We start from the raw sequence: 25,700 nt of genomic DNA on the forward strand, positions 1-25,700 counted from the left end.
CCGACAGAAAAACAAACGGCCAATCGGGGCTTGTTTTTCCTGTCTCAACAAGAGGCCCTTGAACCGTATTCTGTTGCGCGGTTCATTTGACAGGAGAGTGACCCCCCAGGTTCAGCCATTTCCCGCTAGTTATGGAGGCCAACCGGGGACACGCAGCTGAGAGCAGGCCAACACGCCACCAGCGGCACGGGGCTCCATCTGCCGCCTGTCCCAGCAACCATTTTAAAAAACAAAAAAAACGCTTTGCCTTTCAATGCAGATAACCCCAGAATGGACTTACCCAGGGAGACAAGCTGCGCTTGCGGTGGCTATGGGTCCCCGTCGCTCCGAGCAACCATCACCGCACCTCTATCCCCGAAACTTCTGAGCTCCTGACTCTTCTCGCCCGCCGGTGAAATCAGATCCCCCCCCCCCCATCCGGGGGCCTCCTCCCATCACGTCCCGACTGCTATATCCAGCGTGGGAAGCAGTGCCGGGGCCCCAGGAATAGCTGAAACAGGAGTCCCCGCTTCCTGTGGGGAAGAGCCGCCCGCGGCCAATCCTGCGCTCCGAGCCGCAGGGCAAAAAAAACAGCCTCGGAATAGCACGAATAAGCGACAGTCTATGGAGGAAAAGAAGAGTATGGCTCCACACACAGAAACTAATTTGCTAGAGCACAATCACATAATAGATGCACATCAGAATTTTTCGACTTGAAGATGACCTGTCTTACCTGTCTCACTCTGGGACTTATGGGTGCTGTGTAGCACAGCACAGTCAGATTGCCCTGCTGAGGCTCATTCTGTCGAGCCAGAATCATGCTGAGGCTGACAAAGAAAAAAGCTTTAAAAAAAAAAAACAACAATTAGAACTATTTTGGGTGTCTTTGTGCGTTAAACAGCAGATTGCTGCTGACCCCAGGAGGTGTAAAGGAAGCAGATTTCGGGAGTGGGTGGAGGATGGTATCTCCCTCGGGGGAGTGGAGGATTTTTGGCAGGAAACGCGCCCGATCATCGCCAGCGGGCATCGGTGTTGCCAGAGCACCGAGTGTGTTGCTACTGTTCCTCCACCTCCTCTCCGCTCTTCATCCTCGCCTACACCCGCACCTTCTTCACCCTCATCCCCACCTTCACCCGTGTCCTTCCTCCCTCCGTTATCCTTCCTTTACCTGAACCTACTCAAAGGGGCACAGAAATAATTTTAAAAAAACATCAAAGAAATAAGTTAAGAGTTAAGCATTAAACTTGATACCGTCTATTTAAAATGGATTCAGACACTCAGCTGGCCAATCGGCTTCAAACAAAGGGTCTGTTTTATGTATGTAGGGGTAGCTGAGAGAAACATCACATTTCAAAATCTGACAGTTTCACCAACGATCCCTTTGTTCTTGTCCTTGAAATCAATTCAAACACGGAACATTTTTTTTTTTCCAGGAACATGAAATTTTTTGCTGTTTTTCTGCTGTTACCACAGGAGGAGGAGAATGGTAAATGGTAAATGGACTGCATTTATATAGCGCTTTTATCCAAAGCGCTTTACAATTGATGCCTCTCATTCGCCAGAGCAGTTAGGGGTTAGGGGTTAGGGGTCTTGCTCAAGGACACTTCGACATGCCCAGGGCGAGGTTTGAACCGGCAACCCTCCGACTGCCAGACAATCGGTCTTACCTCCTGAGCTACGTCGCCCCTGTCCAGACAGGGGACAGTGGGACATGTTTGGAGCGGGGGTGGGGGGGTGGGGGGGGGGGCAGGACATCTCTCCTAGCGCGTTCCAGCAGAAGTGACAATTTTTGGGGCTTCTCCAGCACAGATAATGACGTCATAAGCCTGCAACCTTGAAGGACTGTGCAGTAATGTTTGAAGAATGACCTCCCTAAAAAGCCTTAAACTCCTATGGAGGTTTGCCATATGGAAAGTGGGAAAATGTCATCCACACATATCACATTAAAACAAGTTATTTTGAGAATATGAGGAATAATTTCATACATCAAAATATCCATGATTCGTGAATCATGATGACTTAGCGTTCTAACCTCAGTGCTGTAATCTAACAAATTCTACTGCGCAGCTACTACAAGGAGTGCATCTTTTGAATCACAAAGAATCACCAGAGACTTGGCGCCTACGCAGTCTTGTGCATTCCAAGTATCTGTTGCACGAGAAGCCGGCCAGGAAGTGATACAATCGCCCTCTCGTCTCGCCCATTGAAAATAGCGGCGTCCTGTCGTCCATGTATATAGTGTCACTGGTGTGGAGAGGTGGTGGAACCCCCTCCCGGCACAGCGGCCATCTTTCTCATTAAAGGGAGACACTCCTGTGACCCCTTTACCCATTTACCTATACCCCAACATTCAGGACAGATGGTATCAGCCTCCATACAGGAGGTAACCACACAGAAAGACACCTAGACATGTACTCAATGACTTTCTCTCACTTCCTAGGTTCTGCCTGTTACCTTCAGTACATTCATTTTGCAGACGCTTTTATCCAAAGCGACGTACAAGAAGTGCAATACCCAAGGTCACTGGAACAACTACAAAACGCAGGTACGATAAGGTATAATACTCATTATGTAACGGTTATTCACAGCCATGAACACATTAAGCATACGCTAGGTCAGAGAGTAATGCTAGTAGTCAGACTAGGAGGCATGACAACGAGCTACATCAAGATAATAATAACAATACAAGAGCTATTCATGGCTGAACACTGAGCTGTATAAACAGCCACATGAGGATGAAACCGAAGCATGCGCTGACTACCAGTAATCTGTCTTTGACTATTTAGGTCTTTTTCCCACGGCGCGCAGGAAAAAGACCTAAATAGTCTTTAGGTCTTGGGCTATGCAATTTCAAATTGTGGCCACTCACTCACTCACTCACTCACGACCTTTGAGGGACGTTTGGTGGGACGCATGCGCAGGTGGTGGCGGCTAAAATGCGTCTGCGGAAGTGATTTGCGCTGTGGGTCTGGACGGTTACGTGCTTGTTTCTTCTTCGTTTCTGCATTTTTTCCGCCTCTCTCTCTCTCTCTCTCTCTCTCTCTCCCTCCCTCCCTCTCTCCCTCTCTCTCTCTCTCCCTCTCTCCCTCCCCCCCTCTCTCTCTCTCTCTCTCTCTCTCTCTCCCTCTCCCTCTCCCTCTCTCTCTCTCTCTCTCCCTCTCTCTCTCTCCCTCTCTCTCTCTCTCCCTCTCTCTCCCTCTCTCTCTCTCTCTCCCTCTCTCTCTCTCTCTCTCGGCCCGGGGACTCGTGGGCCCGGGTTTTTTCCCGCCTGTCGTTCCCGGCGTCTGCTCTTCACACCTCCCTTCCCCTGCGCTCCTCTCTTCTGTCTGTTTGCTCAGCTGTCGGCTCGCTGGGCCCAGATCTCTCCATCTGTTTACGCGTCTCCCCTGTTTCGGGGAGCTTTTCTGCCCCCTCCTCGCCCTCCCTGTCCCGCACAGGGGCGCTGCCAGGACGCCTGGCACAGCTCCAGGACACCTGGCAATTCAGGGTCCTGAACAAGGTCAGCACTCTCCCCCCCCCCCCCCCAATGAAAAAGAGGGTCCTGACCGGTGGACGGCATTGCCCTGCAGGGGGCGCTAAAAAGGGATGTAGCATTGGAAGGGACTGGTTTGATTTTGGGGGGTTGTGCACAGATGCACCTTCCTGGATTGCATTGTTGGCCTTCCATTTCAATAAAGGTAGGGCCAAGGGTAAAAATGGGGGTTGGGGGGGGGGGGGGTGGGTGGGTATGCCGTTTATGAGCATTTTGTCCTAGGCTGCAATGTGAGTCCTTAAAATAGAGCCCGGGAATGTGCAGCCTCAGAACCATGCCCTTTGACCTTCTCCGCACGTTGCCATCGCAACCGAGCTGGAGGAGCAGTGACGCAGGGCGTGCTACAGTGTGCAGCGCGCAGTTGCTCATTTACTGTGATTTAGCGGTTTCGGTTCCCACACAGACTGGGTATTATCGGTCTGAAAACCACCTTTAATAAACTATATAGCTGCAAGGACAATCACTTTCCCTTTGATGCTGAGAAAAACGCGACAAAAAAAAAAAAAATCTAGTCTGAATTACCTCAAAAGGAACTGGCCTGAAAAAAAGCACTTAAGAAACTGGACTGAGAAACAGTGGGGTGGGAAAGTTCCAGAATGAATGACAATTTTGCACTGAAAGGAACAAGGGCAGTGATTCAAACTGCCGCTTAGATTTTCAGCTTTGTGAATTGAAATCTGCAAGGCTACGTTGGACTTCAGGCATTTATTCAGTTCACACCAGGGCTATGTCCCTGGCGGAGGAGGTAGGGGAGACAATCTACGGCAGTCTTGTGACCTGACAGAGTCGCACTGCGAGGGCAATGGACGGTCAAAGACTGAATTAAACTTGAATGGTGACCATGTGAAAATATTAAGAGCCAAACTTCTTACATTTGACTATAATTAAGGCTTTTTCAACCAGCCAGAAGAGAAATTGGCGAACACGGTATAAAAGAATGCTCACGTCTCCCTGCAGTTCGAAATCACGAAAATGTAGCGTATCACGCCCGTCTACAAACTACAGCAATCAGTCTCATGGGCCGAAGTGACTTTGGAGACCCTCTGAACTTAAGTGTTCCCCCCTCAGCACCAGAGATCAAAACTGGCCAACTGACATGTGAAAATACCTGGAGTATTGGCAGAATGCATACATCTTAACAGCCGTTCAGCAGGAATATAACCGACATCTATACTGTAAATCATTCTGGATTAGAATGCCTTGCAAATTAATGTAATGAAATGTACTATAAAATGCGACCCATGTATTAAATTAAAAATGAGTTTTTTTTTTCCTGTAAATAACTCATTCAGGACAACTAACTGAACCAGCCTATCAGCAGTGGGTTTAGCACAATATACCCCGCCTCTCCTCTACCTTACCACTGTCCTTCAAGGGTGACTGTTCCAATGCAACATACAACTCATTTGGATTATAAGTGCAACCGAGAAAAAAATAAAAAATATAGTTTGTCTTTATATTTTAATGTAGAGCTCCGGCAATACAATAAAAAAATGTTCATACAGTTCACATGAACACAAATGTTAACTCTGAAATTTGGAATTTGAACAGAGAAAGAATGAAGAAATGCCTTTTGGTGGAACAATTTTCCCAGGAGTATTTTTTATTTTATTTTAAACAGGGCATATGACATTAGCAGGACTGTGAAAACCACCCGCTCTAGCTACACATAAATGCACAAATTCCAGTACAGTCCAGTAGTGTCCTATTATTATTATTTAAAAATGGGAAGCCCAAGGCCCAGGGGAGCCAAGATGGAGGCTGGGGGGGGTGGGTCACCAGTCAGCAGTCAGCCTTCAGTCTGCCATATACGGGTTCACCAGAGATAATGCATTCACCTTCGCAAAGGTCACATACCGCAGGTACTCTACTGCACTAGCTCCCTGAGCAGGGAAAGCAATGAAGTCTGCTAATAAACACAGACCAAGAGAGGAGCTACCATTGTTATTTCTCATCTTTTCACCTTTCATTCTCGTGTTACGCTACCTTTAGACGTATTCGGGGGGGGGGGGGGGGGGGGGGGGGGGGGGGGGACTTAATTCAAACACTTCACTGATATGCGACTCCCAACAAATGAAAATACAGTTGGCAGCTGATAATTACCGTTCATTTATGTGGGATATTAAATCTTTCAAAATAAGCCGCCCACATGAAAGTGCTCATGTAAACAAGCTGTCAAACTGCATTTTTCTCAGGGGAGATTTAGAAATGTATTATTTTATCAAGGGGCACCAGTAATAACAGCTTTTTTGAGGAATTATATGACATGATATATATATATATATATATATATATATATGTATATGTGTGTGTGTGTGTGTAAATATACAGAGAGGCTGGGAGAAAAGGGGAAGGAGGGAGGGAGGTAGGGAAGGAGAGAAGGCTGCCCATAGACGAAAACATACAGAACTTTTACGTAAAACAAGCCAATGTCGTTTTGTGCATTCTCAAAAGCTTATGGATCTAGGAATCTCATCTGTTCTTCTTGGAGGACACATGAAGTGTCACATCCAACAATACAGCATGATCATTTGCCCCAGACAGCACTGGGAAGGCACAACCATAAAACAAGGCAGGAATTTGTCCTGGCAAAGCACAGCTGGCAACAGCGTTGCTCTGGTAAAGACGAAGAACAAGAGTACTGGTCAGCACGGTATCTCCCGCCTCATTGCTCAACGGCGCCCCCTCTGGACGATCACAGAGTTGCAACCTGTCTGCACAATCTGTGAGTGCTGTTTAACTACACACACACACACACACTGCAGGATGGCTGTGCTAGAGTGCACCCTCCAAAATTTACAGTAATGGGATGAGCCAACGGTTACGATTCTATTCGGGGAGGAAATTTTGGAACTAAACAAAAAGACATAAACAAAAAATAGGTCAAAATAACATATTCCCTGTCTTGAGAGAACTGCAGGACAGGCCTGTACATGCCTGTAAACCAGAGCGGTTTATATAAAAGAGCAAAAAATAAAAAAATAAAAAAATACTGGAATAACCTTTACTTCAGCTGGACAGACTGTAATACTGTTTATTGCCATTGCTTATCAGACCGCAAACCATTTCCAAAAAAAAAAAAAAAATTTTTTACACTGACCCCTTTTCACCCCAACCTGCTTTGATTCCATGCGTAGCTATGAAGTGTCACGTTCTCGTTGTTATCAGTTTTCTGCATGTTGCTTTCAGTTTTCAAAAAAAATAAGAGACTTGCCGCATATGTGTCGTCTGAAAACAATCTGCTTAAAGGAGCACGTCTGGAAAGTGATGTTGTCTGACGTTTGCTGATGGTAGCTACAGCAGTGCACAGGTGTCATGTCATCACAGGTCTAAGAGGTCCTGTAGATCGCACGTTAACGTGTTTCAACGTTGGGCGTGAGGGTGCTGAAATACTCCTGCAGAACCGTCTCCACCTCATCCTCGCTGTAGTCTCGCACCTGGAGCGCAGAGCTCGGAGAATCGCCGTCGGCACCCCGGATCATGGCAGACAGGACTGGAGAAAGACAGGATGAGAGAGAGAGAGAGAGAGAGAGAGAGAGGATGAGAGAGAAGAAGAAGGACTGCATCACGAACTGCGCTTGAGTGAAAACTCTGGACTTCTGTTAGCAAGTGAGGCTCGGACAAGTGACACTTGTGAAAGGCAGACACACCCCTTTGTCCCAAAAATGAGTGAAACTGGCAATGACTATAAGCTCTACAAGAAGTGTGTGTCACATCAGAATGCCTGCATGGTGTAACATTCTGACGCGCAACAGATTCAGCAGAACCTGAATACTTCCATTAAATCTTGAGGTTATAATGGTGTGGTGACATAATAAGACAATAAAATATTAATACAATTTTAAATAATAAATGTCCTTCCTAATCCCAGTTATATCTTCAGGCTGGCGGAGTGCATAGTGAATGTAAAGACAACCATAAATTCTTACCAGGAATAACAGCACAGCAGAGCACGGGCTGTTCTGTGCACCTCTATCTACACTTGTAGGGTTTCCGTTATTGGGAAATTCTGCTTAACATGTTACCTCGTCCAGACGAGGGTCGGAAGAGGCAGAGAATCTTCTTGTGCATGGCCACCGCTCGCCCCAGCTCGTACCCGACGCCAAGAGAGGGCTGCGTCACCTCGGCCACTATCACTGTAGAGACGAATACGAGGCAAAACACACCTAAATGTCAGGTGAAAGTGCACACGGACAGTCTCTAATATTAATATATTTATAAATATCGTAGCAAAGGTCTAGGAGACTTTTCAGGACCACTGAGCAAACGCGCGAGCGGACAACCTCACCATCGGCCGCCACGAGCCACTCCATGTCTCGGTCGTGGATGGCACGATCCCCCTTTAGTGCTGAATCTTCACCTGGCCACAGACAGAGAAGTGATTTTTTCCGAACCCAGTAGGGTAAATCAAGCCAAGACGGAAATAAGGTCCACATTCCAAAAATTCACTAGATCCGATCAAATCTATTATGAAAAAAACCTCAAAATAACTCAACTGAAAACAAGGAAGGCAAAATATCAAGCAAAAAACTAGATGTTGACGCGGATCTATAGCCACTTCATTAAAAAACCAACAACCGCAGGAACAAGCAAGACGACAGTGCATAACATAAATCTCAATATTTCCCTTAGTAAGAACAAAGGACAGTCATCACAACGGATCGAAGCAGACTACAAACATGTGGAGAACAAAGAGTGAATGTCAAGAAAGTGCGAATTCATAACTCAAAACGTAGGGATTTTGAGGGACTCTAAAGTATGAACAGACACTGAAGGAAACAATTCACCTTTTTCAGAAATGTCACCGTGGCTGACATGCTCCGTTAGAACTTTGCCGTACGTTTGCAATTTTTTCACAATTCTCTGATAAATGTTTACGTCCTGTCGCCCTCCGCGGATGCTACCACAAAAATATATACGCATTGTTTTTCTGGTTTGATATCTGATATGACTTCGTAGAAACTTCTTGAAAAACCGATGAGTTCACGCTCTCGATAAATAAAGCTACTATTTTGCCTCCAAAATGAAGTGCACGCTGCGTACCGGGGCTGCCAGACTGAATTCAAAATCCCACACGTTTAAAGTGACGTAACTCGTCTACCACCAAGACACGGTCGACATGAAAGCGAGTGTCCCCGACACTTCCATCTGGCAAAATAATAAATCAAACGACATCATATTGCCAATTAGGCTACTGACTTCGTAACGACAACAAGGGGGACGAAAACGGTTTATGCTTAGGGACAGGGGAATCCCTGCGCTTTTTCACTTAATTTCTAAGGCGAACTATTCCACCCATCCCCATTCAATTAGAGAAGTCAGCGACATTATGAGCAATTATCTAATTTGGCCCCAAGTGTCAGAGCTGGCAACGCCTCAGCTTGAAGGATCTGGATGGTGTAGCAGGTTCAGCGTCTACCGTGCTGCAGGCGCTCTGTTACACATGTAGCGCCCCCTCGTGGACGTATACATACATTTTCCAAAATGTGTCATATTGTATTTTTTGCATTTCATTCCGAAACTATAATATAATATAATATAATATAATATGTACCAGCTCTACTTCACTTGAAAATTAAAGTGGTGAAATCCGTCGAATATGAATATTTAGCAATTACCGTCACAGAACCTGTGGCTATGTCAGAGATATCGGGTTGGAAGAGATCCAACTGGAGTGCGAAATAAACGATCAATGAATTATAGATCATTTGCGATCATATGCCCATCACTAGATTTGCTCTTGTATGGTGAAACTGCACGAGGAACCCAAGTTTAAGATACGATATTGCAACGTATTTTATTACAAAAACATAAACAAAGATTCACACCCTTCTTGAATAGCTAACAGGAATACAATTGTCATCGCGGTACCTCTTTGATGCTAATGAACGGGCAAACAGCCAGACTTGAATAGCTAAGTATTTTCCATCTGTTGAATTGCAATCCAGAAATTACAAGATTTGTGGAACAAAGGTAATGAACAATGCAATAAAATTGCGATTTAAAGATTCAAATGCTGTTGGCATTCCATCACTCACCGAAGCATCTGCACCACATCAAACTGTAATTTCTGAAAACAGCCTGTTTTGTGAATGTTTAAATGGCTGTTGATACATAACTAAGGTGATACAATAAATAAGGCGATACAACATATTAAGCGGGAGGGACTGCTTATGCTATGAGTGATTATTTTGAATTGGAAACATGCATCACTCCTATGAATGTTTAAAGGACTCAAATTTGACTTTTTACATTAGTCATCATGCAAACTGGAAAATCGACAACAGCCTATCTATCATCATTCATAGACTGACACTACCTAATCTACAGAAACACATCCGACATGGCAACCCAGACTATGACATCATGACGTTCAACGTGAAAAAACCATTTCCTTTCAAAACAGGAAAAGGAGGACTCTGCAGCGGTGGAGCTGGCTAATAACTGTTGGAATTAGCTTGCGTAAAACAATAAACATTGCATATTTATAAAAAAAAATACGTTCCAGGTAAGACTTTTTAATAAATAAATAAAAAGATTTAGATTTTGCTGAGCTAGCCTGCCGAACCACCATGACTAGCGGAACAGATCGTTCTCCAGTCTTTCTTTCGTAGAAAAATTCAACCATTGCAGGTGGGATTGCAGTATTCGCTGACATTGGAGTATAAATCCGAAATACGGTGGCGTGGCTGGTGTTAACTTAGATCATTAAAAAAAATTAGCCATACACTAATTAAGAAATCACAGTGTGGAGTTGTCACATTGATTTAACGTGTTGGTTGATACCCCACAGTCTTTCTCGCCAGGGGCCTCAGCCGGAGTCCTGCGGCCGTGGATGGAAGTGGAGATCAGCAGGGATATGGGTCCTGAGAGAATCTTACCGAACTCCGAGGAAGAACTGGGCCAGGAGCGCTTGTCGGATGGAGGGGCCGTGGAAGTCGGCGGCGAGTGGAGCGGCGAGGATCCCGAGGAAGACGAGGGCGGTATTGGGGAAGACGAGGATACTGGAGGCGGAGGTTACTATTACCAACCATTGAACCAGGATCCCGAAGGGACGTTAAACTTCGGTCAGACAGAGCACTCTGAGGACGTGGGCTCCTCGCACGCAGAACAACTTCAGGATGTTCAGGAAAGGATAGAGGTAACGATAGCAGACCTATTTTTTACAATGTTATGCAGCTAAATGTATGACAGTGAACTCGTGTTTTGAAGAAGATAGCAACTTACCTCCGGTCTTCTAACAATATACCCCGTCAATCTATTCTTCACAGTACTACCGTTTGGCCGTATAGATCCCTAATGAGCAAAAAGGCCCGGTTCAAAAGAAGCTTCGTTCCCTCTGCCATGGTTTTACTGAATGGAATAATTTGTTAATTGCGTGTTTTTTTTTTTGCAGCTGTATGTGTGTTTGTTTATGTATATGTGCACGGTATGGACTGTGGCAACACATTTCCTCTAGGACCGCAATAAAGAATCAAAGCTAAAATATTATAACCAAATAAACTAATCTTAATACTTTGGTGTAGGAATGGGCTTGGGCCTGGGAGCCTTTGTTAACTCACATTTAATTAGTGTTAATTATTAAGCATAGCTGCTTACTCCTTAAGCAGAGACAATGTGAATACTATCATTAGAAATAGAAGTAATTTAACTTGCAGGGATAGCTGAATGTGTCAATGACTCACGGTAATATATGCATTACTTCCTGCGTTAAGCGGCTAGCAAACGGCAAAATCGTGCAAATGGAACGGCATCGGTAACTCTGTGGGTGGCCGGCATCTGGGCACGGGACCCAGATTCCACGGTGAAGTCAGGGGGTAGCGTACTGAGTGGCCCGGTCTTAAGCGCAAGTTCGCTGTGCGATCCGCAGGCGATGGGTCTCTTCCTGCCCCAGCCCCCTCCCCCGGACAGCGACGAGGAGGAGGACCCCCCCGACGGGGCAGGGGCCCGCCCCAGCCAGCCCTCCATCCCCATGGACGCAGGTGAGGTCCCCCCCCCCCCCCCCCCCCCCCCCAAAGCCTGTCCCAACTGTCCCTTACCTGCATGCATTACCTGTGCAAACTATGGGGGGTAGGAGGGCGGAGAGGGGAGAGAGGTGGGGGAGAGGAGGTGAGGGGAGGGGGAAGGTTGGAGGAGAGGAGGACATTTTTTTTTAACCTGTGTACCTGTGATCTGGCTCAGGCAATCATTGCTGATAGAGCCACGTGCCTGTATGGCCTGGATCCAGTGGTAGACTGTGCCTGTGATGCCTCCAGGACTCCTGCAGGCTGATGCACTATTGGCCCAAGGAAGGATGTTTTCCACTGGCAGGGAAAACATCGGTTGTGCATCCTCTGGTTGAACAGGCACACAATCTGCCCAGTATTTCAGTACTGCAGCATAGCTGGTGGATCGCAGTGTGGCCAAGTCAACAGTGAGCTGACTTCATGCAGCTGGGAGTAGTTTGGAATAAGTCTGCAGTAGTTGTTGTTCTCCAGTATTGACAGGGGACATTACAGTAATGGGACTGGCCCACACCCATGATGGCCTATTCTGAATGGGGAAAAGAATAAGGAAGGTACTTTAGCTGGATGCTTCAACTTATTAAACCTGCCATTTTGAAAAAGGGTAGTAGTCATTGGAATGATTCTATTTGGCTGGAAACTCCCAACATTTACAATGAGAGAGTCCTCCGGTCATAATCAACTTGATTTAGTTGTCAATTAACTTTTGAGTGGCCATTTATAAGGAAAGTATGATATAATTGAGCCTCCAAATATTGCTTTTTCCAATGCAAGCTATTAATTTGCTTGGCAATAACTCAAAAGTGGTGCTTGTTATGCTTACAATGTTGTATCTCGCACAATATGTTTCTTTTTGTTTGACAGTTGGCTCTAGTGGAATAGATAGTTTTTTTAAGGATTATGCCATATGCCTTTGGGATGATTGAACAGTTCAGCAGGTGGGGTCATGGTTCCAGTAAATTGCCAGTGTTGCAGAAGCTGAGAGGTTGAAGAGCAGATCTGAGGCCTGTGGTTGTGGGTGTGGCCTTGGGTCACTTATCCCCACTGCCACTACATCAGGTTCTGAATAATGATGGGCTGTACTTACACATCACTTTTGAAGATCTCGCATCACTCACTGAATGGGGGAAAACTCCTTAACCACCACCACCGTGTGGCACCCACATGGGTGATGCAGGGCAGCCATTTTGCATCAGAATGCTCAGTTCACTTTAGCTTAGGTGGAAGGGGGAAGAAATTAGTGGATTATTCTCTTCACAGTGCTAAAAAAAATAAAATAAAACGTTTGTGAGTTTCTTTCTATCTGTGCCCACAACCACCTCACTGAACCGAACAGTTGTATGGCTGGCAACGGTCATGACTTTGGTTCTGAGGTCATGTACTGGTTTGAGGCCGGGGAGGGGAGTGGGGTTGCAGTGCCTACCCTGGTAGTGCCGTGTCTTTGGGTGCTCTGTGCCCAGTGCTGTTGGCATGCCTACCCTGGTAGTGCTGTGTCTTTAGATACTCTGTGCCCAGTGCTGTATCTTTAGGTGCTCTGTGCCCAGTGCTGTGTCTTTAGGTACTCTGTGCCCAGGGCGGTTGGCATGCCTACCCTGACAGTGCTGTGCACAGGGCTGTTGGCATGGTTACCCTGGTAGTGCCGGGTCTTCGGGTAGTCTGTGCCCAGTGCTGTTGGCATGGTTACCCTGGTAGTGCCGGGTCCTCGGGTAGTCTGTGCCCAGTGCTGTTGGCATGGTTACCCTGGTAGTGCCGGGTCTTCGGGTAGTCTGTGCCCAGTGCTGTTGGCATGGTTACCCGCTGTGGTGCTCCGCTCACGGTCCCCCGCTCCCCCGCTCCCCCCGTCCCGCAGATCACGTGGAGCTGGTGAAGAGGACCATGGCTGCAGTCAACCTGCCCTCCCTGGGCATTCCCGCCTGGGCCCAGGAGATCTCGGACGACCAATGGAAGGACATGGTCCAGCAGACCCTCCAATCACGACAGAGCTCCGCCGGGCTGCGGCTGCAGCGCAAGTGAGCCGGCCTGTGGTGAAGGACTTAGGGGAGGAGCTTAAACAGGCCTGCATCAGGAACCCCCAACCACACCTGCTCCTCCTGAATTCCACTGCTATATACATGTACCTGTGTGTGTATGTGTGTGTGTATGTATATATAAATACACACACACACAAACGCACACGCACAGACACACACATCACACACAAACAGACACACACACACACACACACACGCACATGCGTGGATGCACACACACACACACACACAGTGGCTGTTCCATTACCAGGTCGCTTTTTATGTGTTAATTATCCAAGCTGGTCAATCAGAATGGGTTTGTATCTCCCAAGTTTTAATTTGATTATTTTGTGATTGTGTGTCGGTGGTGTTTGTTTTGTGTCACAAAGTGCAATAAATGCCATTGGTCACTTTGTGAATGCTTTCTCATGGTTTTTGTAGCAGGAGGTACAGGAATGAAAAGGGTAACAAAAACTTTTGAAATCCTTGAAAATAATCGGCCAATATAGACGCTATACAAATTAAATAGTCTTAGCAAAATTATAATTTAGCCATGAAAGTGCACAATTGAGTAACGTTATGAGAATATGCATATAGGATGCAAGAAATCCTGGGTACTTTTTTAATATCAGTGGCAGTTCATTCAGATCATGGTCTTAGGCATGGTCTTCTCTTTTCTTTTTTTATTTTGTTCTGTACATACATGAACATCTGTACAAAATATGACATTTTCATACTATGTAATGCTCTACCTAATTTAAGTACAACATATGTACATATGACCTGGAAAGCAGCTTAACATTAGTGTCAGAAGTGGAGATGAGGAAGAGGAGGAGGGGGGAGGAAGAGGACAAAACAGTGGGGGGGAGGGGGGGGGGTGCAGTGTGGAGAGACCCTTTGACTCAAGTTGTCCTCAACTTCACATTCCACTGTCGGACAAACGGAACCTTCCCTCGGCTCGCGGGCAAAGGGTCTACTGTGATGTCATCATTGTGCGCCAAATAGTGTTGCATGCTGGCCAGAATGTTCTGACGCAGGAATGGCTAGGGGCCTGTCAGCTTTTCAGAGAGGGATGGTCAGGAATCTGTACTGGAAGGAATGCTTGTGCTAAAAAAAAGGACTGCACCAGGATTGCTACTCTGGTTGTGGCAGATTTGATACAAAGATGGCTTAAATGCAAAATGTCTGAGAGAAGAAACGGATCTGGAAAGCTAAACGACTTGCATTACTGCACTACATAAAGCAAATACATGGAAAAAAAGGAAAAAGTTCTCTCTCTTTTTTTTGTTCTCTAAAGAATTCCCAGGTGGGTGGCCCCAATGGATTGCAACCCTGTTCTTGTACGATGTTGAGCAGCGTGTGCATTGTGATCAAACAGTGCTCAGACCGGGAATGACAGATGCAACAAACTGCATGAAACCCCACATGCCTCAGAACTGCACTTTGCACAAAGGACTGCTCGATGAGTCCCCTTTCAATTAAAGCTCCCTGGACAGACGTCCACGGCCTTTAGTTTGGTTGCGAGGGGATGGGGGGGGGGGGGGGGGGGGGGGGGGGGTCAGTTTGTCCGACAGCACCAGAGGAGTGTTCCCCACCTTTGGAATGATCAGAAAGTGAAAGACGGGGTTTTCAAGGGACGAGATCTTGCGACAATGACAAGGGACATCGTGCAGTAAAAAAAAAAAACCAAAGAGGAGGGGGCTGGAAGAAGTGACTGGCGTGGGGGGGGGGGGGGGGGGTTAGAGGGACCTAACGGGGGGGGCAGGTGGGGACGACCCTAAGCAATATACATTTACAATATACAGTACACAAATATTTGCAACAGTAACTGCAGGCTCTCCTTTTCCAGTATAATTAGCCTGAATAGTAAGCAAGTATCATCTTTTTTATTCCTGTATATATTCCCAATAGGAGGACTGTGTAGTGCTTGTCCATACACCAAGTGCATCTTTTTTTTTTTTTCTTCTCTCTCTTTATTTTTTTAAAAATATTGCTTAGGCGCTTTAAATAAATTGTAGATCACAATCTATGACAGAGACTAAATAAACCAAGCAAGGTGTTGGAGAGGAGAGGAGAGGAGAGGAGAGGAGGAGGAGGGAGGGGGTGGGGGGGCTGGGGTCACGTGTAGAGATTCCCTAAACGTTTTTTGACCTGCATTAACCCTATGCTTCCAGAATCGCCTCGCAGCCAAGGAGCAGATTTTTCAAAAATAAAACAAAAAAAAAGTTAAAAAAGGCAGCTACACAGCTCCTGAAAAGGGATTTTTAAAAAGCAGGCAGCTTTATCCATGGTTCTCCATGTGGAAATAACTCACACAGTAGAAATAATAAACAAAAATGTATCCTTTTCATGGTAAATTGCTGGTGTTAACAGATACTGTGGTTTAAAAAAAAATGTTCCGTCCTACCTGAGCCACAGTCCTGTCCCTGACTATGTCCAAACTGTGCTGCTGAAATGTGAAATGCGCACAACTCAAATCCCCAAAGTGAGTACAAGTCGGACCACTGGAAGTGAACAGGGGATCACTAGGCAACCCTCACCAAACCCCAGCGGTGGAGGGAGAGTGCAGCCAATCTGGGCCTTCCTCTTTCGTAGGCCTGGACTTCCTCTTAAGTTTCACCACAAAAGACTGTTCTATGAAAATGGCTGCTCTAAGCCATAATAGAACCTTGCTGCTTGGCCAACTGCACCAGCCAGCGATCACATCCAACGCGATTACCGAGTTCTTTGGTGAAGTGTAACGAGACTCAACAGAGGAGGGTTGTGAAAATGGACTTGCGCAGGTCAACAAATGCACTTCCTGCCGTTCCCTTTATCAACCACCGGGGGGCAGCACTGAATAGATTAAGGGGCACAAAACAAGTAACAACAGTGGCGAGCTGGCAGGCTTGAAGGCTCAGGAGACAAAAAGCCGGCTCATCCGGTGAGAATGGTGGCTACCCCCTTTTGCAGTGCGGTAGTGTGGCCAAAACGGGTTAAAAGTACGTTTCATCGCCGTAGTGCACAAGCACACTGTAGTGCACAAGCACACTATAGTGCACAAGCACACTATAGTGCACAAGCACACTGCAGTGCACAAGCACACTGTAGTGCACAAGCACACTATAGTGCACAAGCACACTGCAGTGCACAAGCACACTGTAGTGCACAAGCACACTATAGTGCACAAGCACACTATAGTGCACAAGCACACTGTAGTGCACAAGCACACTATAGTGCACAAGCACACTGCAGTGCACAAGCACACCGCAGTGCACAAGCACACCGTAGTGCACAAGCGCCACCGCAGTGCACAAGCACACCGTAGTGCACAAGCACACCGTAGTGCACAAGCACACCGTAGTGCACAAGCACACTAATAGTGCACAAGCACACCGCAGTGCACAAGCACACCGTAGTGCACAAGCACACCGTAGTGCAAAACCCGACACCTCCCAGAACAGTCACACTCATAAGAGCGTTCTGGAGCCCAGATAGTGCTCTTGAAGAAGCCATATTTTTTTTTGTAACATTGTCTGGGTGTCACTAGAAGATGAGAGAGCTTTTAACAGGTGAGCTGTTCACTGAACATGCAGTGGGTACGAAGACTATGAACCAAGACAGTCTCTTGATTTTAAAAAAAGGCGGCCAACACTGGACAAATACCAGTCTTGGCCAGTGTTGGAAAATCTCATAGACTGTCATGCTAGAGACCAAGCGATCAACTGGTGCTGACTGCCAACTCCTTTTTTATCCATACCAGTGATGTACGTGCAGACTGCAAATGAAGGTCTAACCACACAAACAACAGGCAATTTCAATGTTATTATATTGTTGGGCGGGGGGGGGGGGGGGGGGGGGTGTTGCCATGTTAAATAGAAATATTAATCAAAATATTTTTTAGAGGGTGACTTTTTGGAGCCGGGATTAGCAAATAAAACGCATAATTTATAGTGTACAAACTGCCTTTTTTAAGAAAAGCGAAAAAGGACATAATGTATGATTAGGCCTAACATACAAAAGAACACCTTGACTGGCCATTCACTTCTGTGCAGAACTACGACACTACGACACCAAACTCCTCAGAAACGTTTCTGTAGCGATGCTCAGCGCGGCGCTACGATGCTACAGCAAGGCGCTAACAGTGCGCCGCGTTGGCTGGCCCGTCTTCACGAAGGCAACTCACAACAGAAAGTCCGCACTCTCTGTACAGCAGTCTGGCTGCATACAATCAAAACAGCAGACAGGCAGCGCCGCAGATCTGCGCAACTGAAGCAGCTAAGGCCTTCAAGTTACCTCCCGATGGACGGGCCAGTTTTCGGTCCGTGCGGTGCTAGCCGCTAGCCGCCAGCCTAGCCACGGCGACTCTCCGACTACAGAACGACGAGCAGCGACGAGCAGGCGCAGATGGAAGGGGGGGGGGGGAGGGAACACACAGGCAGAGAGAGGTAAAACAACTTCCATTAACGTGGCTGACTGAAGTTCCTGCAGTCCAGAGACTGAGCTGCACCCGCGATGTGATTGCATGAGCATGTGGATGTACGTGCATGTGTGTGTTTGTGTGTGTGTGTGTGCGTGAGCGTGTGTATGTGTGTGTGTGTGTGCCTACGTGGTAGTGTCCCGGCTGATTTCAATAAATGGTAACGGTCTAATGCAGATTGGGCTCTCCGACTGGACGGGGGAGGTGAGGTCAGAGGTTGGGGGTTGGGCGAGGGGGGGGGCGGGGGGGGTACAGCAGGCAACTTTAGGACGGAAAGAGGCGGGTGAGCTGGGCGCGGAGGGAGGCACTGCTCTCCGGTCAGAGGGCTTCCTGATTGGCCGTCAGATACTCCTCGGCCCGCTTGTGAGCCTCCAGGGCTTTTATAGTGTACACGTCCTGCGGCAGCTCCGACTTCTTCCTCATCAGCACCTTGTCCTTCTTCAGCTCCTTCATCCCCTGGGGACCGCCCACAGGAAGAGAGAGAGAGAGGCCAATCAGAATCCAGGCATATCAACACACCCACTCCCAAAGCGGGGTGGAGTTAATGCACACAGTCGATGGACTCGCTCCTGGGCCAACCGCAGCTCATTTGGGCTATGGAGCAAGGATCTGAGATAAGTCACATGACCGCACACAGCACCGACATCCTCTTTGAAGTCTGAGAAGGCTTTGGCTCCCATCCACTCATTCAAAATTGAACTGCAGTTCACAGGAGCTGTCAACTTTCAACGACCATTACGCAAACGTCCCAAATTTACAACCGACACCGCAAATATAATTACTAACTTTGTTTCAGCGATAAATGTGATTTACATGGCATCTTTAAATTATCACAGCTGTGAGTAACACAAACATCGCGTTCGAATGTATTACGAAGAATCTCAAAGGTGCAGTTAAATCAACTTTTAATCATGCAGCCGTGCCTGAACTCGGGAGTCTAAACTTAGGTGCAGCTTCTCTTCTCTCTCTCCGTTCATTTTTCTCTCCTCTCTTCACTCCTCTCATCCCACTGGCCCCTTGTCCTACTGAGGCGAACATTAAAGTCCTGACCTACTCTTTTTCCAGGCAGGCGTTTGTGGAATCTCTATTCTGTGACTCGTCTCCCTCTAATGTGCGTTTCTTCCCTGTGTAAATCCGGCTGGATGCCTGTCTCTGATACAGCTCTGAATACTGGGGTTTCTCCCCTGTGCTGGATGCCTGTCTCTGATACAGCTCTGAATACTGGAGTTTCTCCCCTGTGCTGGATGTCTGTCTTTCACACAGCTCTGAATCCTGGAGTTTCTCCCCTGTGCTGGATGTCTGTCTCTCACAGCTCTGAATCCTGGGCTTTCTCCCCTGTGCTGGATGCCTGTCTCTGATACAACTCTGAATCCTGGGCTTTCTCCCCTGTGCTGGATGCCTCTCTCTCACACAGCTCTGAATCCTGGGCTTTCTCCCCTGTGCTGGATGCCTCTCTCTCACACAGCTCTGAATCCTGGGGTTTCTCCCCTGTGTAAATCGGGCTTGGCTGGGTGTCTGTCGCTCTGAATACCGCAGGTGGGCGGGCGCTGACCTGGGTGGCTTCGGTCTCCACGGTCTTCTTCAGCAGCTGGATGTCTTCAGCGGTGGGCGTCTCCGTTTCCATGGAGTACAGGGGCATCCCCACCGAGCTCTCATTGTACATCATGAACTACAAACACACACACACATGCACACACACGCACGCGCACACATACACATACACAAACAGACAGACACACACACACACACACGCACACACACACAAACACGCACACGCACACACACGCACGCGCACACACACATACACAAAGAGACACACACACACACACACACATACACAAACACACACACGCACACGCACACACACGCACACATACACAAAGAGACACACACACACACACACACACACGCACGGACACACACACATGCACACACACGCACGTGCACACACACACATGCACACACACACGCACGGACACACACACACATGCACACACGCACGCACACACACACACACATACACAAACAGACACACACACACACACACACACACACACACACACACACACACACACACACACACACACACACACACACACACACACACACACACACACACACACACACACACACACACACACACACACACACACACACACACACACACACACACACACACACACACACACACACAAGGGCAGATACTTGATGAGCCCCAGGGCTTTGCAATGCCAGCTAATAAACAGTGAATAAACCCTGGCCCTGCCCTGAAGATAAACATCAGCACTGCGGATTAAGCGGAGTCACATGACCCAGCAGTCAGACGAACAATGAAAACATTCTCTCACATCTCCGTGAGTCTGACATTCATGGAGAACGTTCAACGTGAAGTCAATCAACACTCAGCGTCAAGCTAAAAAAACGGGGCACTGAATGAATTGACCTTAATTTCTGGGCGGGAATCTTGGGGGGGGGGGGGGGGGGGGGGGGGAAACATGTTGAAACAACGACAGAACAGGATTGTTTAAAAAAATTAAGAACTACCAAGAAGCTATAGCAAGAATAAGGTTGAGAAGGTTGTCAGAAAATGGGACTGCCGCCCTAGATCTGGTCTAAAATAAGAGGCAGTAAAATACCTGAAGTTCATGAATAATGCTCCAACGTTTAGGGTCTCACTCATTTTTAAAGTGCCGCAGCACTTTTCAAAAACCAAGCAAAGCTGTCAAACGATTCCATTACAACAGAACTGACCTCTTCCTGTGGGTGGAGGGGAGGGTGGACCTTGGTAATCTGCAGGGCAGACAGACAGAAAAGAGGTCATGTGACAAGGGACCTGCCACATCGCACTGAAACCATTACTCTTAATTGGAACATCAGCCGCCTTAAACAAAATAAATATATAAATAAATCTTCAGTCTGAGCCAGCGCCTGCACAAAGAGCCAGAGGCGAGACACGAGAGATGAACTATGATAATTAAATCTGTCTGAAACACAAAGATCTGAGGGTAATTAATTTAAGCATGACTTTGTTTAAAAAAGAGATACCACCACATTCCCCCCCCCCCCACCACCCCCACCCCAACAGCTCTGTTAGACAAGTCATTTCACACAAAGCCCCCCCCCCCCAGGTCTTCATGTGCCAAAGAATTCTGAAATCCCGGATGGTGTGTTTTCCACCTCTCCCGTTCCCTAGGAGACGAGTATTATGGGATATCATTGCTGTGACGAGGAGATAAGAGAGTGGACAGGGACAGATCTGTGTGTAACTGGCTAATGAACGGACAGCCTTCAGTAAGACGGGTAACAGCGAATCACAAGCAAGTTCTGTGCTTCACAGAATGAGATTTGCAAATATTAAAAATAATAGTTTTCATATTCAATGTTAAGAGAACGTTACATGGTACTATGCTTCAGGAAAAATCTATGGCCAATTCACCATTTTTATATAATTAACTAGCTCACTGCCAATAATATTACGGATTATAAAGTTCAGACATAAATCCCTGACATAAATCCATATAAATCTTATCAATTAACATAAATTTTGAGCAAGCAAGAGCGTGAAATTGTCTTCAACTGATCAACTGAAGACGACCCATATAAATCTTATTTAGCAGGGAAAAATAGGATTACTACCATACTCATAGCCTCAGTTGAACTGAAAGCACTAAATTCAGCCTGTGCACTACAGATTTATAGTGAATGCTGAATCACAGAACTGCAGCCAAAGTGTCAGCAGTGGACATTAAATATAAATCCGCAACTGCTGAATCGAGACACAAAACACATTTTTAATTAATCTAAAACGGTTCTTGCAAATAGAGAAATTAATACAGCGTGTGCCTTTTCATAATAAAGCAAAACAAAAAAAGTTTATTAAAGGTGTATCTAAAGGAAATAAATGTTGCATTTACCCCTTCATGCATGAGTATTTTAAATCATAGGATAGGCACTGCACTGTGGGGGTGATGATGCTCCTTTACAATATACACTATAATAGCAGCAAAGCTGTAAGGATGCACGCATGGAAATGATTGGAGATGTCAGCAAGAACTGCGCAATGTACTAATACAGAACTGTATTATTCCACGTTTTTTTCAATCTTATATGGACTGGCTTACCCCACTGCTGCTCAGCCCCAAAAAAGAACGAGCACGCTCACGGTCAATAAACACCCTGTCCCACGTTACCGAATCGGCATTTGCGTGTAAAAACAGCGGCTTTTTTTAAAATCTGCGGTGGTGAGACACGGAGCAGAACATGGCCCCGGTCCCTGGGACGGCGTCAGAGCCGTCTGCCGTCGGGTGCTGGTCCAGCCGGGCGCGCCCCGGTGAGAACCTGGCTCACCTGAGGGTTCTGCTTCGCCAGCTCCTCGAGCTTGTGCCAGGTCTCCTCCCGCTCCTTCAGCTTGTACTTCTCTCTGCGGGCCAAACAGACAAGGCAAGGCAAGGCAAGGCGTCAGGACCGGCAGAGACGCGCACACGGCCGCCACCCACAACCGATGGCTTCTCTCACTCGCTCTCCCTCACCCGCTCTCTCTCTCTCTCTCTCCCTCACCCGCTCTCTCTCTCTCTCTCTCCCTCACCCGCTCTCTCTCTCTCTCTCTCCCTCACCCGCTCCCGCTCTCTCTCTCCCTCTCTCTCTCACACACTCTCTCTCTCTCTCCCTCACCCGCTCCCGCTCTCTCTCTCTCTCTCTCCCTCACCCGCTCCCGCTCTCTCTCTCCCGCTCTCTCTCTCTCTCCCTCACCCGCTCCCGCTCTCTCTCTCCCTCGCCCGCTCCCTCTCTCTCTCACTCGCTCTCCCTCGCCCGCTCCCACTCTCTCTCTCTCTCACTCGCTCTCCCTCGCCCGCTCCCACTCTCTCTCTCTCTCACTCGCTCTCCCTCGCCCGCTCCCTTGCTCTCTCTCTCTCCCTCACCCGCTCCCGCTCTCTCTCTCCCTCGCCCGCTCCCTCTCTCTCTCTCCCTCACCCGCTCTCTCTCTCTCTCTCACCCTCACCCACTCTCTCTCTCTCTCACTCGCTCTCCCTCGCCCGCTCCCACTCTCTCTCTCTCTCACTCGCTCTCCCTCGCCCGCTCCCTTGCTCTCTCTCTCTCTCTCTCCAAAAAAAAACAAAACAAAACAAAAAAAAACACAAATAATACAATTCTAAAATTCAGAAAACATTTTTAAAATGCAGGCGTCGTACTGTTTGAGCGCTACGGGGTCACAGTGTTCCTCCCTGTTCCTTTGTGAAAGGGCGAAAGGCAGCGTTTGGTCTTATTCTGCCTTTGAAGGAGAGATCAACAACCCCCCCGCAGGTGCGTCCGAAAGCGAGGGGGCGATCGATCGCTCCCGCAGGTGCGTCCAAAGGTTTCCCGGCCTCCCGCTGTCGGGCCCCTTTTTTTTTTGGGGGTGCGGTCGGAACACGGCGGTCTCCCGGGTAACGCACTCACTTCTGTTTCTCGGCCTTGTACTGCTGGGTGCAGTCGTCGAACAGCTTCTGGTTCATCTCCATGAAGAGCTTCAGCGCGTTGTAGATCAGCCCGTGTATTGTCCTGCCGTGGCAAGGGGAAGAGGGGAAGGGGGGGGGGGGGGGAGGGGAAAGGGGAAACGTTGGCCCAACGTCGCAGACACAACTCAAACAAAACATTCCAAAACCGGCCATTCATAACGACCACGGCTGCGGCCAGCCTGAAAGAAACGTAAACACGTTGAAACGTCGTATGCCCCAAAATGCTAATTCAGCGGCAAAGGTCAGGAAAGGCAATACTTGAATGCCTGCTAAATATTGACAACTGCATAATTACCCCCCCCCCCTCCCCCCCTCCCCCCCCCCCCCCCAACCCCGTTACAGCTTGTGCTGCCATCTCAGCGTTTGTTTGCCGTCACCACAAGGCCAGCGCAATAAAACCTGCGCTGGGGACCGCAGCCGAAGCGATTAGCGCGCCGCTGTGACGCGCCCGTCTCGAGTTAGCTCCGCTTTCCGTGACGGACGCCAGCCGGTGGCTGAGCGTTTCATACCGTTCGCACGGTCCTTCAGAAACACGACACACCGTACAAACATTACATTAATCTGATTGTCTATGGCCCGACTCGGCATTATGAAAGTGTTGCTTAATAAAGATAAATCAACGGCCTGTGGGATACAAACAGACCAAATATATAAATATATAAACAAAATGCATAATTATTTTTAAATACACAAAAAACAGGTATATTTAAATAGGTTAACAGAAAGTTTTTTTTGGGGGGGGGGGGGGGGGGGGGAGGGATATGCTAATCAAAGCCTCTGAATATAGCATATACAACATACCAGACCTTGGCCAAATACGTATATTTTTAAAATTCAAATACTTTTCTGTGCTCTATTGTTCTTGCCTGGTGTAATTGAGCCTGCCAATATGACAAGAAGGCGGGGTTTGCAATTTTTTGAGAGTCTTTCATTGGTTCCAATACACCAGACAAGATCAGTAAAGTGTAGAGAAAGTATTTGAATCCAAAACAAATACGTATTTGACCCAGGTCTGAAACACACATCGCATGCAAATCCTAACGCAGTTGGCGTGGCACTCCGTCTCTAATTAGCTTATTATCTCATTATCCCCCATTATTCAGTGTCAAGACAGCGTTGTGAGGTTCAGTAAGATTAGGAGACGTGTGAACCCAACATTCTCCACCACAGACCAAGCGAAGGCTGCAGGTTCGTTTCTGACTCGTTACCATCTCACTCAAAACTCAGAAGGTCACCGTTTCAGGACAGATACTGTCCAGCACTGTTGGGTCAAGCTTTCTGTCGGATCGAAAAGTTCTGCGGCAGGGTCAGCAAAACCATCGCCACCGCAATCAATTATTCTAACGGGCCTTCAGCTAGCATTAGCACAGGTGCTTCAACAACTGGCAGCCCTGCAAGGCAGCTTCCTTTGAACTCCGACCACATACGTTTAACCTCAGACTTGTTGTTTTTGACATTCTTTTCTTACTGCTCCACAAATGACAAGCTTCCCACCATTTTATGAAAGAGCAGTCCCAATTGGCCACCTTTTACTTTCCATGACACATCAGGCATTGAGCTAGAGCACAACCACGAGATTCCAAACCAGAATCCTGAATTCAGTGCATCCCAAGTCGAAACCAAGGAAGCAGCATTTTCCAAAGCAATGCTATTGCTACTACTTCTAATGCTACTATTACTAATTCTACTGCTACTGCTACTAGTACTAATTCTACTGGTACTGCTACTGCTGCTGCTACTACTGCTGCTACTACTGCTACTGCTACTATTACTAATTCTACTGCTGCTACTGCTACTGCTGCAGCTACTGCTACTAGTACTAATTCTACTGCTACTGCTGCTGCTGCTGCTACTGCTACTGCTGCTGCTGCTGCTGCTACTACTGCTACTATTACTGCTGCCGCCGCCGCTGCTGCTGCTACTGCACAGTGCACACCAAAGTGCTGCACCTTGAGGCTACATAACCGAAACAATGCTGGCTACAGTCGCGGTGCGCTAACCAGCGCACCAGCGTAGCGAAACATAACGTAGCCGAGAAGCCGCGCGGGGCGCGAGAGAGACCGCCACGTACTTGTTCCAGTGGCTCTTGGAGTTCTTGTAGAGGGCGGGGAACATGATGGGCAGGATGCGGGCGGCGTTGTCGCTGATCAGGCTCATGATGTACTCGTTGTTCCAGTAGTACAGCGCCCTCTCGGCCACCTGAAGCACACACAGACCCCACAC

The 25,700-nt window shown here is 47.6% G+C and overlaps 3 protein-coding genes across 4 annotated transcripts in view; 1 reads left to right on the forward strand and 2 right to left on the reverse strand.

Moving 5' to 3' along the window:
- Positions 1 to 4,964: 4,964 nt before the first annotated feature.
- Positions 4,965 to 8,746, reverse strand: dnph1 (2'-deoxynucleoside 5'-phosphate N-hydrolase 1). The gene is made up of 4 exons (XM_035399686.1): positions 8,299 to 8,746; positions 7,800 to 7,871; positions 7,537 to 7,647; positions 4,965 to 7,004 (listed from the first exon to the last, which is right to left on the reverse strand). Exons 1-4 carry the CDS (start codon positions 8,432 to 8,434, stop codon positions 6,865 to 6,867), a joined length of 459 nt encoding a protein of 152 aa, XP_035255577.1. The 5' UTR covers positions 8,435 to 8,746; the 3' UTR covers positions 4,965 to 6,864.
- A 1,136-nt stretch (positions 8,747 to 9,882) lies between these two features.
- Positions 9,883 to 13,942, forward strand: mea1 (male-enhanced antigen 1). Of its 2 annotated transcripts, none has more exons than XM_035401015.1 (4): positions 9,883 to 10,019; positions 10,305 to 10,652; positions 11,382 to 11,493; positions 13,364 to 13,942. In XM_035401015.1, exons 2-4 carry the CDS (start codon positions 10,347 to 10,349, stop codon positions 13,525 to 13,527), a joined length of 582 nt encoding a protein of 193 aa, XP_035256906.1. In that variant the 5' UTR covers positions 9,883 to 10,019; positions 10,305 to 10,346; the 3' UTR covers positions 13,528 to 13,942. The 2 variants fall into 2 exon arrangements, with proteins under 2 accessions (XP_035256906.1, XP_035256907.1); XM_035401016.1 differs by having other exon boundaries at positions 9,914 to 10,019; positions 10,318 to 10,652.
- A 2,820-nt stretch (positions 13,943 to 16,762) lies between these two features.
- Positions 16,763 to 25,700, reverse strand: part of ppp2r5d (protein phosphatase 2, regulatory subunit B', delta) — a 36,216-nt gene continuing 27,278 nt past the window's right edge. Inside the window, exons 12-17 of the mRNA XM_035401169.1 lie at positions 25,549 to 25,676; positions 23,419 to 23,520; positions 22,330 to 22,402; positions 20,734 to 20,772; positions 19,535 to 19,651; positions 16,763 to 18,438 (exon numbers count right to left, since the gene is read on the reverse strand). Coding sequence (XP_035257060.1) covers positions 18,301 to 18,438; positions 19,535 to 19,651; positions 20,734 to 20,772; positions 22,330 to 22,402; positions 23,419 to 23,520; positions 25,549 to 25,676 — 597 coding nt within the window. The 3' untranslated portion in view covers positions 16,763 to 18,300. The remainder of the gene's footprint in view (positions 18,439 to 19,534; positions 19,652 to 20,733; positions 20,773 to 22,329; positions 22,403 to 23,418; positions 23,521 to 25,548; positions 25,677 to 25,700) is intronic.

This window comes from Anguilla anguilla, chromosome 18, assembly GCF_013347855.1.
Source record: "Anguilla anguilla isolate fAngAng1 chromosome 18, fAngAng1.pri, whole genome shotgun sequence".
Taxonomy (NCBI): Eukaryota; Metazoa; Chordata; class Actinopteri; order Anguilliformes; family Anguillidae; genus Anguilla; species Anguilla anguilla.